The following is a 15678-nucleotide window of genomic DNA, read 5'->3' on the forward strand; positions in this document are numbered from 1 at the left end:
TCTGGTTTGGACTTAGTGAGACTATCATTTGTTTTTCAACAGGATAATGACCCAACACACCTCCAGGCTGTGTAAGGGCTATTTTACCCAAGAATGAGAGCAATTGAGTGTTGCATCAGGTGAACTGGTCTCCACAATCCCCTGACCTCAACCAAATTGATAAGGTTTGGGATGAGTCGGACCGCAGAGTGAAGGAAAAGCAGCCAACAAGTGCTCAGCATATGTGGGAACTCCTTCAAGACTGTTGGAAAAGCATTCCAGGTGAAGCTGGTTGAGAGAAGTTTGCAAAGCTGTTATCAAGGCAAAGGGTGGCTATTTGAAGAATCTCAAATATAAAATATATTATGATTTGTTATATTATGATTTGTTTTTTGGTTACTAAAATCAAATCAAAGTTTACTTGTCAAGTGCACCGAATACCTTACAGTGAAATGCTTACTTGCAAGTCCTAACCAACAGTGCAATTTTTTATAAAAACATAGGTATTAGGTAAACAATAGATAAGTAAAGAAAGAAAAAAAACTGTAAAATGACAATGAAAATAACAGTAGCGAGGCTATATAAAGGTGGTACCGGTACATTGTCAATGTGTGGGGGCACCAGTTAGTCGGGCTAATTGAGGTAATATGTACAGTTGAAATCGGAATTTTACACACACTTATGTTGGAGTCATTAAAACTCATTTTTCAACCACTCCACAAATGTCTTATTCACAAACTATAGTTTTGGCAAGTTGGTTAGGACATCTACTTTGTGCATGACACAAGTCATTTTTCCAACAATTGTTTACAGACAGATTATTTCACTTATAATTTATTGTATCACAATTCCAGTGGGTCAGAAGTTAACATTCACTAAGTTGACTGTGCCTTTAAACAGCTTAGAAAATTCCAGAAAATTATGTCATGGCTGTAGAATCTTCTGATAAGTCAATTGGAGGTGTACCTGTGGATGTATTTCAAGGCCTACCTTCAAACTCAGTGCCTCTTTGTTTGACATCATGGGGAATCAAAAGAAATCAGCCGAGGTCTACAAAAATTGTAGACCTCCACAAGTCTGGTTCATCCTTGGGAGCAATTTGCAAATGCCTGAAGGTACCACGTTCATCTGTACAAACAATAGTACGCAAATATAAACACCACGCAGCCGTCATACCGCTCAGGAAGGAGACATGTTCTGTCTCCTAGAGATGAACATACCTTGGTGCGAAAAGTGCAAATCAATCCCAGAACAACAGCAAAGGACCTTGTGAAGATACTGGAGGAAACAGGTACAAAAGTATCTATATCCACAGTAAAACGAGTCCTATATCGACATAACCTGAAAGGCCGCTCAGCAAGGAAGAAGCCCCTGCTCCAAAACCACTATAAAAATCTAGACAACGGTTTGCAACTGCACATGGGGACAAAGATTGTACTTTTTGGAGAAATGTCCTCTGGTCTGATGAATCAAAAATAGAACTGTTTGGCCATAATGACCATCGTTATGTTTGGAGGAAAAAGGGTGAGGCTTGCAAGCCGAAGAACACCATCCCAACCATGAAGCACAGGGGTGGCAGCATCATGTTGTGGGGGTGGTTTGCTGCAGGAGTGACTGGTGCACTTCACAAAATAGATGGCATCATGAGAAAGGAATAGGATGTGGATATATTAAAGCAACATCTCAAGACAAATGTGTCTTCCAAATGGACAATGACCCCAAGGATACTTCCAAAGTTGTGGCAAAATGGCTTAAGGACCGCAAAGTCAAGGGATTGGAGTGGCCATCACAAAGCCCTGACCTCAATCCTATAGAAAAGTTTTGGGCAGAACAGAAAAAGCTTGTGTGAGCAAGGAGGCCTGCAAGCCTGACACCATCTCTGTCAGGAGGAATAGGCCAAAATTCACCCAACTTATTGTGGGAAGCTTGTGGAAGGCTACCCAAAATGTTTGACCCAAGTTAAACAATTTAAAGGCAATGCTACCAAATACTAATTGAGTTTGTAAACTTCTGACCCACTGGGAATGTGATGAAAGAAATAAAAGCTGAAAGATATAATTCACTAATATTATTCTGACATTTCACATTCTTAAAATAAAGTGGTGATCCTAACTGATGTAAACAGGGAATTTTTACTGGGATTAAATGTCAGGAATTGTGAAAAACTGAGTTTAAATGTATTTGGCTAAGGTGTATGTAAACTTCCGACTTCAACTGTAGGTATAGTTAAAGTGACTATGCATAGATGATAAACGGAGAGTAGCAGCTCCCGTTGCCGTACCAGGCAGTGATGCAACCATGCTCTCGATGTTGCAGCTGTAGAACCTTCTAAGGATCTGAGGATCCATGCCAATTCTTTTCAGTCTCCTAAGGGGGAATAGGTTTTGTCGTGCCCTCTTCACGACTTATTCCATATGTGTTATTTCATAGTCTTGATGTCTTCACTATTTACAACATAGTAAATGTACAATATAGTAAAAATAAAGAAAAACCCTTGAATGATTAGGTGTTCTAAAACTTTTGACTGGTATTGTAAATTGCACAATAATTAGATATTTTTAGATGTTTTAAGGCAGGCTATTGTTTTCTGTTTATTCAACCCGCCCTAAACCCACTCGCTCTTCATCCACACAATATTTTTTTTAATTTCACCTTTATTTAACCAGGTAGGCCAGTTGAGAACAAGTTCTCATTGACAACTGCGACCTGGCCAAGATAAAGCAAGCAGTGTGACAAAAAACAACAACACAGAGTTACACGTGGGATGAACAAAAGTACTGTCAATAACACAGTAGAAAAATCTATATATAGTGTGTGCAAATGGAGTAAGGAGGTAAAGCAATAAATAGGCCATATTAGCGAAGTAATTACAATTCAGCAAATTAATATTGGAGTGATAGATGTGCAGATGAGGATGTGCAAGTAGAAATACTGGTGTGTAAAAGAGCTGAGGGATGAGGTAAGTAAGTTGGATGGGCTATTTACAGATGGGCTGTGTACAGCTGCAGCGATCGGTAAGCTGCTCAGATAGCTGTTGCTTAAAGGTAGTGAGGGAGATATAAGTCTCCAACTTCAACTTTACTGACCCTAAACCCACCTGACCTGTACCTGTGCATCACTAGTGACCACCTTGGCTGGTTATTTTGTAGGTTGAAATTAAGTGTATTTGTGTGTGTACAATAAAGCTGTGTATTATTGACTGTGAGCACAAGTCATGTAATTTCTGATTAGTTACACAATAAAAGTATACTTATTATCTATTTTTTATTATCTTCTTTGACGATTATCCCATCAGTTGAGGATGCCTGGTCATTCTTTAAAAGTAACTTCCTCACCATCTTAGATAAACATGCTCCGTTCAAAAAAATGCAGAACTAAGAACAGATATAGCCCTTGGTTCACTCCAGACCTGACTGCCCTCAACCAGCACAAAAACATCCTGTGGCGGACTGCAATAGCATCGAATAGTCCCCGCGATATGCAACTGTTCAGGAAAATCAGGAACCAATACACGCAGTCAGTCAGGAAAGCAAAGGCCAGCTCTTTCAAGCAGAAATTTGCATCCTGTAGCTATAACTCCAAAAAGTTCTGGGACACTGTAAAGTCCATGGAGAACAAGAGCACCTCCTCTCAGCTGCCCACTGCACTGAGGCTAGGTAACACGGTCACCGCCGATAAATCCATGATAATCGAAAACTTCAATAAGCATTTCTCAACGGCTGGCCATGCCTTCCTCCTGGCTACTCCAACCTCGGCCAACAGCTCCACCCCCCCGCAGCTACTCGCACAAGCCTCCCCAGCTTCTCCTTTACCCAAATCCAGCTAGCAGATGTTCTGAAAGAGCTGCAAAACCTGGACCTGTACAAATCAGTTGGGCTTGACAATCTGGACCCTCTATTTCTGAAACTATCCGCCGCCATTGTCGCAACCCCTATTACCAGCCTGTTCAACCTCTCTTTCATATCGTCTGAGATCCCCAAGGATTGGAAAGCTGCCGCAGTCATCCCCCTCTTCAAAGGGGAAGACACCCTGGACCCAAACTGTTACAGACCTATATCCATCCTGCCCTGCCTAAGGAAAGCCAAGTCAACAAACAGATCACCATCTCGAATCCCACCGTACCTTCTCCGCTGTGCAATCTGGTTTCCGAGCCGGTCACGGGTGCACCTCAGCCACGCTCAAGGTACTAAACGATATCATAACCGCCATCGATAAAATACAGTACTGTGCAGCCGTCTTCATCGACCTGGCCAAGGCTTTCGACTGTCAATCACCATATTCTTATCGGCAGACTCAGTAGCCTCTGTTTTTCTAATGACTGCCTTGCCTGGTTCACCAACTACTTTGCAGACAGAGTTCAGTGTGTCAAATCGGAGGGCATGTTGTCCGGTCCTCTGGCAGTCTCTATGGGGGTGCCACAGGGTTCAATTCTCGGGCCGACTCTTTTCTCTGTATATATCAATGATGTTGCTCTTGCTGCGGGCGATTCCCTGATCCACCTCTACGCAGACGACACCATTCTGTATACTTCTGGCCCTTCCTTGGACACTGTGCTATCTAACCTCCAAACGAGCTTCAATGCCATACAACACTCCTTCCGTGGCCTCCAACTGCTCTTAAACGCTAGTAAAACCAAATGCATGCTTTTCAACCGTTCGCTGCCTGCACCCACACGCCCGACTAGCATCACCACCCTGGATGGTTCCGACCTAGAATATGTGGACATCTATAAGTACAAACTTACCCTAGTAAAACTGACTATCCTACCGATCCTCGACTTCGGCGATGTCATCTACAAAATAGCTTCCAATACTCTACTCAGCAAACTGGATGCAGTTTATCACAGTGCCATCTGTTTTGTTACTAAAGCACCTTATACCACCCACCACTGCGACCTGTATGCTCTAGTTGGCTGGCCCTTGCTACATATTCGTCGCCAGACCCATTGGCTCCAGGTCATCTACAAGTCATTGCTAGGTAAAGCTCCGCCTTATCTCAGTTCACTGGTCACGATGGCCACACCCACCCGTAGCACGCGCTCCAGCAGGTGTATCTCACTGATCATCCCTAAAGCTAACACCACATTTGGCCGCCTTTCCTTCCAGTTCTCTGCTGCCTGTGATTGGAACGAATTGCAAAAATCGCTAAAGTTGGAGACTTTTATCTCCCTCACCAACTTTAAACATCTGCTATCTGAGCAGCTAACCGATTGCTGCAGCTGTACATAGCCATCGGTAAATAGCCCACCCAATTTACCTACCTCATCCCCATACTGTTTTTTTAAATGTACTTTTCTGCTCTTTTGCACACCAGTATTTCTACCTGCACATGACCATCTGATCATTTATCACTCCAGTGTTAATCTGCAAAATTGTAATTATTCGCCTACCTCCTCATGCCCTTTGCACACAATGTATATAGACTCTTTTTTTCTACTGTGTTATTGACCTGTTTATTGTTTACTCCATGTGTAACTCTGTGTTGTTGTCTTTTCACACTGCTATTCTTTATCTTGGCCTGGTCGCAGTTGTAAATGAGAACTTGTTCTCAACTAGCCTACCTGGTTAAATAAAGGTTAAATAAAAATAAAATAAAACAATTAGTATTGCTTGTTTAATTCACAATTATTGAAATAAATGTAACTTTGAGTTGTCTCGAGATGGCTATACATATTCATGGTACGAGGCTAATAGCATGGCATCTCTGCATTAAATGCAGGCGGTAGTGGGCAACAACCTCATCGAATATTCAAAAGAAGATTACAATAATGAGATGTATCCACCAATCCAAAGAAAGGATAGGCGGGAGCTAGACATTTCGCCTTGCCGCTTTGGGAATAACGATTCTCATTGTTAGGGCAGAGACTGAGATATGTATCTCGTCAGTATATCCATAATCTTTGGCTCTAATAAATGTATTTAAAAAATGGAAGGCAGTCGGGGGGAGGCAAGACTAGGTGAGACCATTCTAGCCAATGCGAAGGGCAGATAATGCGTTTGAACAACAGGCTAGTTGTCCACTAGTTACCCCAGCCACAACGTCATACTGTCTCTTATCGTAAAAAAATATTTACGGCTGGGATTAGGCAGAAAATTAGCACTGTAGGTAAAATTAGGGTTAGGTTTAAAATCACATTTACGAAGTTAAATTGTAGAAATACACTTGGATTACGACGTTGTGGCTGTGGTAACGAGTGTCAACTAGGCAAAACTCCGATATAAAGTGTTTTTTTCTCAGTTGCTGGGGTGTCACGTGTACTACTTTTATCAGTACACTCGTCACAACCTAATAATTACTCAACTTCTATTGATCAAATAAGTCATACGTAGCAAATAAACCATTAAAATTGTGTTTACCAAATTCGACACTCATCAATTTCCATTAAAAAACTCGTCGCTTGGTGAGCAAAAAAAAACGCCACCTGCTGGAGAAGACAGATTTAGGTATGTCTAGTTACCACAGCCACAAAGTCAAAATTGGCTATATAGTGGACAATCAAAAATTATTTTTGGCCTTAGTTTAAGGTTCGGGTTAGGCACACGGTTATCAGTGTGGTTAGGGTTAGGTTTAAAATCACGTTGAACACACATTTAAGAAATAGGCGGGGTTTATGACTTTGTGGCTGTGGTAACTAGTGACGACCGTTATCCCTCTCTCTTCGCTCTTCCTCTCTGGTCCAATGAATTTCAGCGTTCTACACCAAGACTCATAAGATGGCGACCGCGGAACCGGTGAGTACCTTTACCGAAGAAAATATTTTATAACGTTATTGGAATCCGTTGTCCAATATACATTGTTATCCAGAATGTAATATTAATAGCTCGAATCTAATCAATTCGAAGGAAATGCATGTTTACATGGTTGTATTTTCAGATATTCTTGCCCTTGTAGAAACTTTTTGTGCCACGACCCAAGCAGTGCAAAGACAACTGAGAGGGGAATGTACACTAGCTATGTGAATCGCCTACTGTAGCTAACTAACAACAAGTTCGGTAAATGTTGTCACAGCTGTTAAATTCGCTCAGTCGGGCATTTGCGCGTACCTACATTTAGTACATTTAGTACAAATGTACAGTAGTACATTTCCAACATGATGTATTTTGTCAAACAAATGTGTTTTAATGAAAAAAAGTGCACTATAAATGGTATAATTAGCTAGTTGTCAGCTTGGGCTTTCTTGGACTAGTCTGTTGCTTCCACTTTAGGCTAGCTAGCTAACTAGCTGCCAGACAGTTCACCAACTTGCCCAATCATTATGGCTGGTGCAATACATTTACGCACAACAGTATTTACACCATAGATGAAAGTAAACTGTTTCTTTCATTGATTTGAAATACTGTTGGACCATCTAGCCTATGTAAATAGTGTCTGGAAATTATGTTGCAAAAAACTAAAGTCCGATGTCATTACCTATACTCACGTTCAACCCAGCGTTGTATATAAAAACGAAAACAATCAAACTTACCAATGACCCAAGACATGGCAGTCCTGCAAGGTCATACTTCTTACTAATTTCAAGTTGTTTTCCACTAGGAAATAAATATAAATCCACCCCAACATGCTGAAGAAGGAGCAGAAGCAGAGACTGGTCAGGAGATCGTGAGCCCTGAGAGCTACATCAAACACCCCCTACAGAACAAGTAAGTTGACCCAGGCTACTGCTTTCTGATGACCATTACAGGCTGCTACTCTGTGTTAAGGAAAGTTTACCTGTGAAACTTTTTAATATATTTGAGATTCTTCAAAGTAGCCACTAGAGGTCGACCGATTATGATTTTTCAACGCCGATACCGATTATTGGAGGACCAAAAAAGGCGATGCCGATTAATTGGCAAATATTTATTTCTTTATAATAATGACAATTACAACAATACTGAATTAACACTTATTTTCACTTAATATAGTACATAAATCAATTTAGCCTCAAATAAATAATGAAACATGTTCAATTTGGTTTAAATAATGCAAAAACAAAGTGTTGGAGAAGAAAGTAAAAGTGCAATATGTGCCATGTAAGAAAGCTAACGTTTAAGTTCCTTGCTCAGAACATATGAAAGCTGGTGGTTCCTTTTAACATGAGTCTTCAATATTCAGAGGTAAGAAATTTTGGGTTGTAGTTATTATAGGAATTATAGGACTATTTCCCTCTATACCATTTGTATTTCATTAACCTTTGACTATTGGATGTTCTTATTGGCACTTTAGTATTGCCAGTGTAACAGTATAGTTTCCGTCCCTCACCTCGCTCCTCCCCGGGCTCGAACCAGGAACACAACGACAACAAGGTAACAGACTTTTTGTGGAGTGCAAGACTTTTTGTGGAGTGCAGGCAGACTTTTTGTGGAGTGCAATGAGAGAGAGGCAGGTGGCTAGAGCGTTGGACTAGTTAACTGTAAGGTTGCAAGATTGGATCCCCCGAGCTGACAATGTGAAAATCTGTCGTTCTGCCCCTGGACAAGGCAGTTAACCCACCGTTCCTAGCCCGTCATTGAAAATAAGAATGTGTTCTTAACTGACTTCCCTAGTTAAATAAAGGAGTAAAAAAAAATGGCCAAATCGGTGTCCAAAAATACCAATTTTCAATTATTATGAAAACTTGAAATCGGCCTTAATTAATCGGTCGACCTCTAGTAGCCAACCTTTGCCTTGTTGACAGCTTTGCACACTCTTGGTATTCTCTCAACCAGCTTCATGGTGGTATACAGAAGATAGCCCTATTTGGTGAATGACCAAGTCCATATTATGAATGCATTTCAATTAACACGTGTGCTTTGTTAATTTGTGGAATTTCTTTCCTCAATGCGTTTGAGCCAAACAGTTGTTGTGACAAGGTAGGGGTGGTATACAGAAGATAGCCCTATTTGGTAAATGACCAAGTCCATATTATGACAAGAAAAGCTCAAATAAGCAAAGAGAAACCACAGTCCATCATGACTAAGACATGAATGTCAGCCAATGTGGAACATTTCAAGAACTTTTAACGTTTCTTCAAGAGCAATCGCAAAAACCATCAAGCACTATGATGAAACTGGCTGTCATGAGGACCGCCACAGGAAAGGAAGACCCAGAGTTACCTCTGCTGCAGAGGATAAGTTCATTCGAGTTAACTGCACCTCCGATGCAGTCAAATAAATGCTTCAGAGTTCAAGTAACAGACACATCTCAACATAAACTTTTCAGAGGAGACTGCCGTGAATCAAGCCTTCATGGTTGAATTGCTGCAAAGAAACCACTACTAAAAGGACACCAAAGAGACTTGCTTCGATCAAGAAACACTAGCAATGGACATTAGACAGGTGGAAATCTGTAATTTGGTCTGATGAGTCCAAATTTGATATTTTTGGTTCCAACCACCGTGTCTTTGTGAGATGAAGAGTAGGTGAACAGATGATGGAGGAAGAGGTGTGGGGGTGCTTTGCTGGTGACAATCAGTGATTTAATTTAGAATTCAGAATTTAAGGCACACTTAACCAGCATGGCTACCACAGCATTCTGCAGCGATACAGCATCCCATCTGGTTTGCGCTTAGTGGGACTATCATTTGTTTTTCAACAGGACAATGACCCAACACACCTCCAGGCTGTGTAAGGGCTATTTGACCAAGATGGAGTGCTGCATCAGATGACCTGGCCTCCACAATCACCTGACCTCTACCCAATTGAGATAGTTTTGGGATGAGTTGGACTGCAGAGTGAAGGAAAAGTAGCCAATAAATACTCCTCATATGTGGGAACTCCAAGACTGTTGGAAAAGCATTCCTCATTAAGCTGGTTGAGAGAATGCCAAAAATGTGTGCAAATCTGTCATCAAGGCAAAGGGGGGCTACTTTGAAGAATCTAAAATATATTTTGATTTGTTTAACACTTTTTTTAGGTACTACATGATTCCTTATGTGTTACTTACTTCATAGTTTTGATGTCTTCACTCTTATTCTACAATGTAGAAAATAGTCAAAATAAAGAAAAAACAATGAATGAGTAGGTGGGTCCACAGTTTTGACTGGTACTGTATATATAGTGTGCGACTCACTTTATTGTTATAGCTAATAAGTGTTCGTAACACAAGCTGGGTCTGTCTGTGCATTTCACTTTGTAACTGCAGTCAAGCTCAATTGAACTGCCTAAGGATTTGACATTGAATGAATATGGCACAAAGCAGTGAACCATGTGTGTGTCCCCCCCCCCCCATCATCCATAACTTCCTAATTTGCTTTGAGGCTTATGGGCTGTTGATTACGTTTGTTTACCAGCCGTTTAATTAGTCAGTGTTTACTTTATGTAAATACCATTTCTGTTTTGCCCCAACAGATGGTCTCTCTGGTTCTTCAAAAATGATAAGACCAAAACATGGCAGGCAAACCTCCGCCTCATCTCGAAGTTTGACACGGTTGAAGATTTCTGGGCGTAAGTATCAATAAGACTAAAGTTAGTTTTTTTGAAGACATGGATTGAATGAGTATGAAAAGGTTAATTGGAGATTATACCAACATGTCTTCTTTCATCATCTTGATCGCTTTCAGTTCCTTTCCAATATACTGCAATTGTGTGTGTTGTACTAAGAAAATTATCTTGTCATTTCAGTCTGTATAATCATATTCAGTTGTCAAGCAATCTGATATCTGGATGCGACTATTCCCTCTTTAAGGTAGGTTTGTGGCATTTCAAAAAGCGAACAAGGAAGTCATTTTATGTATTTTATGTAACTTCATGGTATCTTTGCAACTAAGCCTAATTGTAAAGTGTGCCTGGAAGGAAATTGTTCAGGACTATTCAGCCATGGCATTTTCTCCTGTGGTTTTAAACCAAGTAAAGCTGTCTCTCTCCTCTGGTGTGACAGGATGGCATTGAGCCCATGTGGGAGGATGAGCGAAACAAGCAAGGAGGGCGTTGGCTGATCACGCTCAACAAGCAGCAGAGGAGACAAGACCTGGACCGCTTCTGGCTAGAAACAGTGAGTTAGTGTGGGGTATATGTCTCAGTGTGTGTTTTTGGAATGAAATACAGCCTCAAGCTTCTACCTGTGTAGCTGGATTAAGGAATTCTGTGATGCCACTGAAATGTTAATGTATGGTTCCATATTTTTTCCGGGCACATCACCTGTCCAGCTTCTCTGCCTCGTTGGGGAGGCTTTCGATGACTATAGTGACGAAGTGTGTGGCGCAGTAGTCAATATTCGCACTAAAGGAGACAAAATCGCCATTTGGACCGCAGACTTCGACAACAGGGAAGCCGTAACACACATAGGGTAAGTTGGATCAATTTGAAGTCAATGTTTCTTAGTGTAGTTAGCGTTCCAACTTTGCTCTTGCTTTATAAAACAGACTCCGCAAGAAAATGTATTGACTTACTAAAGAGTGTATAGTCTTAGTATTTCAAAATTATTTTGCCTTTGGTTAAATTACTAAGATCAATACATTTTTTAAATGTATTTTGCTACCACCTCCCGTCTCATTGCCCTGTGTGTGTCAACAGGAGAGTCTATAAGGAGCGCTTGGGAATCCCCATGAAGATGACCATTGGCTACCAGTCCCACTCTGACACCGCCACAAAGAGCGGCTCCACCACCAAAAACAAGTTTGTTGTCTGAAAATGAACCGTGTGCCTTGTTTTGTTTGGTCTACTTTTCATTGTGGGTAGGTTATATTTACTTAATATAGCAATGGCTGCGTGACGAAATCTGGGAAAAATTCATGACTATATACCAAAGCTTCGACAGAAACAGCCCTAGACCTGTGAACACAGGAAAAACTTATTAACAGGACACACTACTTTCTCTGGAACCCACGCACACACACCTGCCAATGCTATTAATTCACATGTCATAGCCATGCAGGTGAACATGCAAACCTCAAAATGCAAATGAAGACTGTTCATAGTAGGAAATGTAAGATGTTTTGAGTGTTCTTAAAAAGAAAATTATTTTTTTGATTTATTTAATGGCAGGGAATTCATTTGAAATGCAAAAATAAAACATTTCTCAGTGCCCTTGTATACAGCATTGTAATTGCTGTAATCCTTAATGATGTTACACTTTTTTAATTTATTATACCAATTTGCTTTTTAGCATTTTTTTTAACTTGTTCTGTGCTATGGCCTTAAAGGTGATTTGTTTTTTGTCATTTTTCTTTTTTTTATGCTAAATGACATGTTATAGAATATCCTTTTTTGTGATTTCACTTGTTTTTGAGAAACTTACCCTAACCAGCAAATCACTTCTTCATCCTTGTGTAGTTTTAGGGGCCCTTCTATAACATGCCATTTACATCAAAAATAGGGATTTGGTTGTAAAAAAAATTACTTCTCCTTTGAACCTCAAGCGCATGTAATCAAGCCTTTCTGATAATTTCATGACTCAATTAGTCTTTGTTAACTACATGATTAAAACTTTGGTTTTGCAATTCGGTAGAAGCTGTTTTTATATTATGGAATACTTTTTGCAACTTGTAATTTGTACATTCCTTGTTAGAAATGGTTTGATATTAGACTTAGTGATGCTGTATTGCAATATATGCATTTATTAGTGATTGGTTTTGAGCTTCTGCCTGCAATGGAAACACAGCACGAATGAGTCTTTAAATAATGTTTTTCTGTGACTTCAGATAATTTTTAATTATATAATATGGGCCTAATAATATACCATTTCAACCCCAGGAAACAATCTAACTTTCTATGCCACTTGTATTGCCATAGCTAGTTGGTCTGCCCCTGTCACCCCTAGAGACTTAATGTAGAGCTGAATAATGTATAAAGCAATATTATAGTAGCTACACCTACAGTATCACCTGTTGTGGCATTTCATGAAAGCCTACAACCCATGCAAATCAGAATATGTTGTTTACATGACAATGTCTTGACACCAAATTAGAGTGCTCAAATACTTACCATTTCATGGCTCATGAAAGTATGAGTTGCCATTATGCCAGGCATGTTTCATTCTTTTGGCCAAACACAAGTGCTACCAGTTACTTTCATAACTGCTGTTCAACATTCATACATTATGAAATGCATTTGGGTATTTTATTCCCAATTCATAAATAAACTGAGCTTTGCACTTCAGTTTGAAGTATTATCCAATTGCTTTACTGTTAAGGTCAGTAATTCACTCATCTGAATGAAGTCACCAAGTTTCATCTCCTTTTCTTCCATCTAGAGGGTGCTATGTACAACCAATCTTTGTATAGGTGCTTATTTGATCAATCAGTATGGGACCTTGATTGTCAGTTCTCTGCAGACCAGCATCAACTAGATCCACTGCATACAACTAGATCTAATAAATGAATGCCTGATCTAGTGATAACAGGTGACTTTTTGGCTTTCTGCCAAGGTTGCTAATCATATGGGCAAGGCTACAATTTAGAAAATTGCATGCACAGTGAGTCTTTTCCAGAGGTGTTATTTTGAAATGTAGACATTGAATCAGAAATAAAGAAGTCCAACAAAAACAAACCCTTAACAGTAAAACTTTATTTCAGGGGTACCTACGTAAGGAGTGCTTCATTTTTCAAGTTTTATTTAACTAGGCAAGTCAGTTAAGAACACATTCTTATTTACAATGACGGCCTACCAAAATGCCTCCTGCGGGGACGGAGACTGGGATTAAAAATAAAATATAGGACAAAACACACATCACGACAAGAGAGACCTAAGACAACAACGTAGCATCACCACAACATGACAACAACATGGTAGCAACATGGCAGCAGCACAACATGGTACAAACATTATTGGGCACAGTCAACAGCACAAAGGGCAAGAAGGTAGAGACAACAATACATCACGCAAAGCAGCCACAACTGTCAGTGAGAGTGTCCATGATTGAGTCTTTGAATGAGGAGATTGAGATAAAACTGTCCAGTTTGAGTGTTTCTTGCAGCTCGTTCCAGTCGCTAGCTACAGCGAACTGAAAAGACGAGCAACCCAGGGATGTTTGTGCTTTGGGGACCTTTTAACAGAATGTGACTGGCAGAACAGGTGATGTATGTGGAGGATGAGGGCTGCAGTAAATATCTCAGATAGGGGGGAGTGCGACCTAAGAGGGTTTTATAAATAAGCATCAAACAGCAAGTCTTGCGACTGGTATACAGAGATGACCAGTTTACAGAGGAGTATAGAGTGCAGTGATGTGTCCTATAAGGAGCATTAGTGGCAAATCTGATGGCCGAATGGTAAAGAACATCTAGCCGCTCGAGAGCACCCTTACCTGCTGATCTATAAATTACGTCTCCATAATCTAGCATGGGTAGGATGGGCATCTGAATCAGGGTTAGTTTGGCAGCTGGGTGAAAGAGGAGCGATTACAATAGGGGAAACCAAGTCTGGATTTAACTTTAGCCTGTAGCTTTGATATGTGCTGAGAGAAGGACAGTGAACCGTCTAGCCATACTCCCAAGTACTTGTATGAGATGACTACATCAAGCTCTAAACCCTCAGAGGTAGTAATCACATCTGTGGGGAGAGGGGCATTCTTCTTACCAAACCACATGACATTTGTTTTAGAGGTGTTCAGAAGAAGGTTAAGGGCAGAGAAAGCTTGTTAGACACTAAGAAAGCTTTGTTGTAGAGCATTTAACACAAAATCCGGGGAGGGGCCAGCTGAGTATAAGACTATCATTTGCAAAACATTTAATTTCAAGGGATCACCAGGATAATAATTCATTTATTACTCATATACAGCATTCCAAAGCAGTACATAAACATTTAATACATCATAGTGCTATGGCATTGGCTCTCAGGACTGCAGATGTTAGCATACACACAGGAGACAAAGTCCTGTTTAAAGAGTTTACGTATCTATTCCTTTCTGTCCTTGTATTGTAGGCTATAGTGGAGAGGATGACAGGTGATCAATTTCCAGAGGGTCTGGTCAGGGCTTTCATTTCACTCCCGTCAGGATCAATGGGAGAATTTGTTGTATGGGATTATGGGAATGAAAAGGATAATCAGAGAACCACTTAAGGACTTTGTAAGGTTGTGTTCCAAGGTGCGAAGGATTTAGTTAAATGCGTTTGGTATAGAATTACAGTCAGGTCCATATTTACTGGCAGCCTTGATAAAGAAGAGCAAAAGAGACTGTATAAAATAAATAATACAAATACTGAGCTTTATTTTTTTATTATTTTATTATTGTGAAATTATATTATTTTATACTAATACAATTGCTCAGAGAAAGACATTTTGTTTAACAAGTAATACATTTAAAAAATGAAAAAAGATAGGGGTCAAAATGATTGCCACTCATGTTTTCAATACTCCAGCACCCTCCCCTTGTGAGGATAACAACACTGAGCCTTTTTCTAAAATGTTTTATGAGATTGGAGAACATGTTGGGAGGGATCTTAGACCATTCCTCCATACAGAATCTTTCCAGAATCTTGACTACCTTCATCTGCGTTTATGGACTCCCCTCTTCAATTCAAACCACAGGTTTTCAAAGTGGTTCAAGTCGGAAGACTGAGATGGCCATTGCAAAATGTTGAATTTGTGGTAAATTTTACCGTAGGTGTGAGGTACTTTTCTGCATATGCTTCTGTTTTTCAACACCAAATCCACTACTGGTGTGCATGGCAAAATAGCTTTATTTTCATGTCATCTGACCTTTGCATCGTTTGGAGTTTGATAAACGGCATTGGCACTTGAATTGGAACCAGTACTATGATCAGATGACATGAAAATAGAGCTCTTTGGCAAAGCACACCAGTGG

At 40.1% G+C, this 15678-nt stretch overlaps 1 protein-coding gene across 1 annotated transcript; it reads left to right on the top strand.

The window, feature by feature from the left end:
• The first annotated feature begins 5889 nt into the window (after positions 1 to 5889).
• On the top strand, positions 5890 to 13034 carry LOC112261664 (eukaryotic translation initiation factor 4E). The gene is made up of 8 exons (XM_024437162.1): positions 5890 to 5935; positions 6670 to 6710; positions 7513 to 7619; positions 10287 to 10382; positions 10560 to 10623; positions 10816 to 10929; positions 11084 to 11223; positions 11451 to 13034. Exons 1-8 carry the CDS (start codon positions 5905 to 5907, stop codon positions 11563 to 11565), a joined length of 708 nt encoding a protein of 235 aa, XP_024292930.1. The 5' UTR covers positions 5890 to 5904; the 3' UTR covers positions 11566 to 13034.
• The last annotated feature ends 2644 nt before the right edge of the window (positions 13035 to 15678 follow it).

Source organism: Oncorhynchus tshawytscha, linkage group LG11 (assembly GCF_018296145.1).
Source record: "Oncorhynchus tshawytscha isolate Ot180627B linkage group LG11, Otsh_v2.0, whole genome shotgun sequence".
Taxonomy (NCBI): domain Eukaryota; kingdom Metazoa; phylum Chordata; class Actinopteri; order Salmoniformes; family Salmonidae; genus Oncorhynchus; species Oncorhynchus tshawytscha.

Bases quoted from the DNA above. Each gene is read 5' to 3' on its own strand.
- LOC112261664 (XM_024437162.1), top strand. From the start codon at position 5,905: ATGGAAGGCAGTCGGGGGGAGGCAAGACTAG. The intron at 5,936-6,669 runs GTGAGACCATTC...AATGAATTTCAG, and splicing joins TCGGGGGGAGGCAAGACTAG to CGTTCTACACCAAGACTCAT. The intron at 6,711-7,512 runs GTGAGTACCTTT...GTTTTCCACTAG, and splicing joins AGATGGCGACCGCGGAACCG to GAAATAAATATAAATCCACC.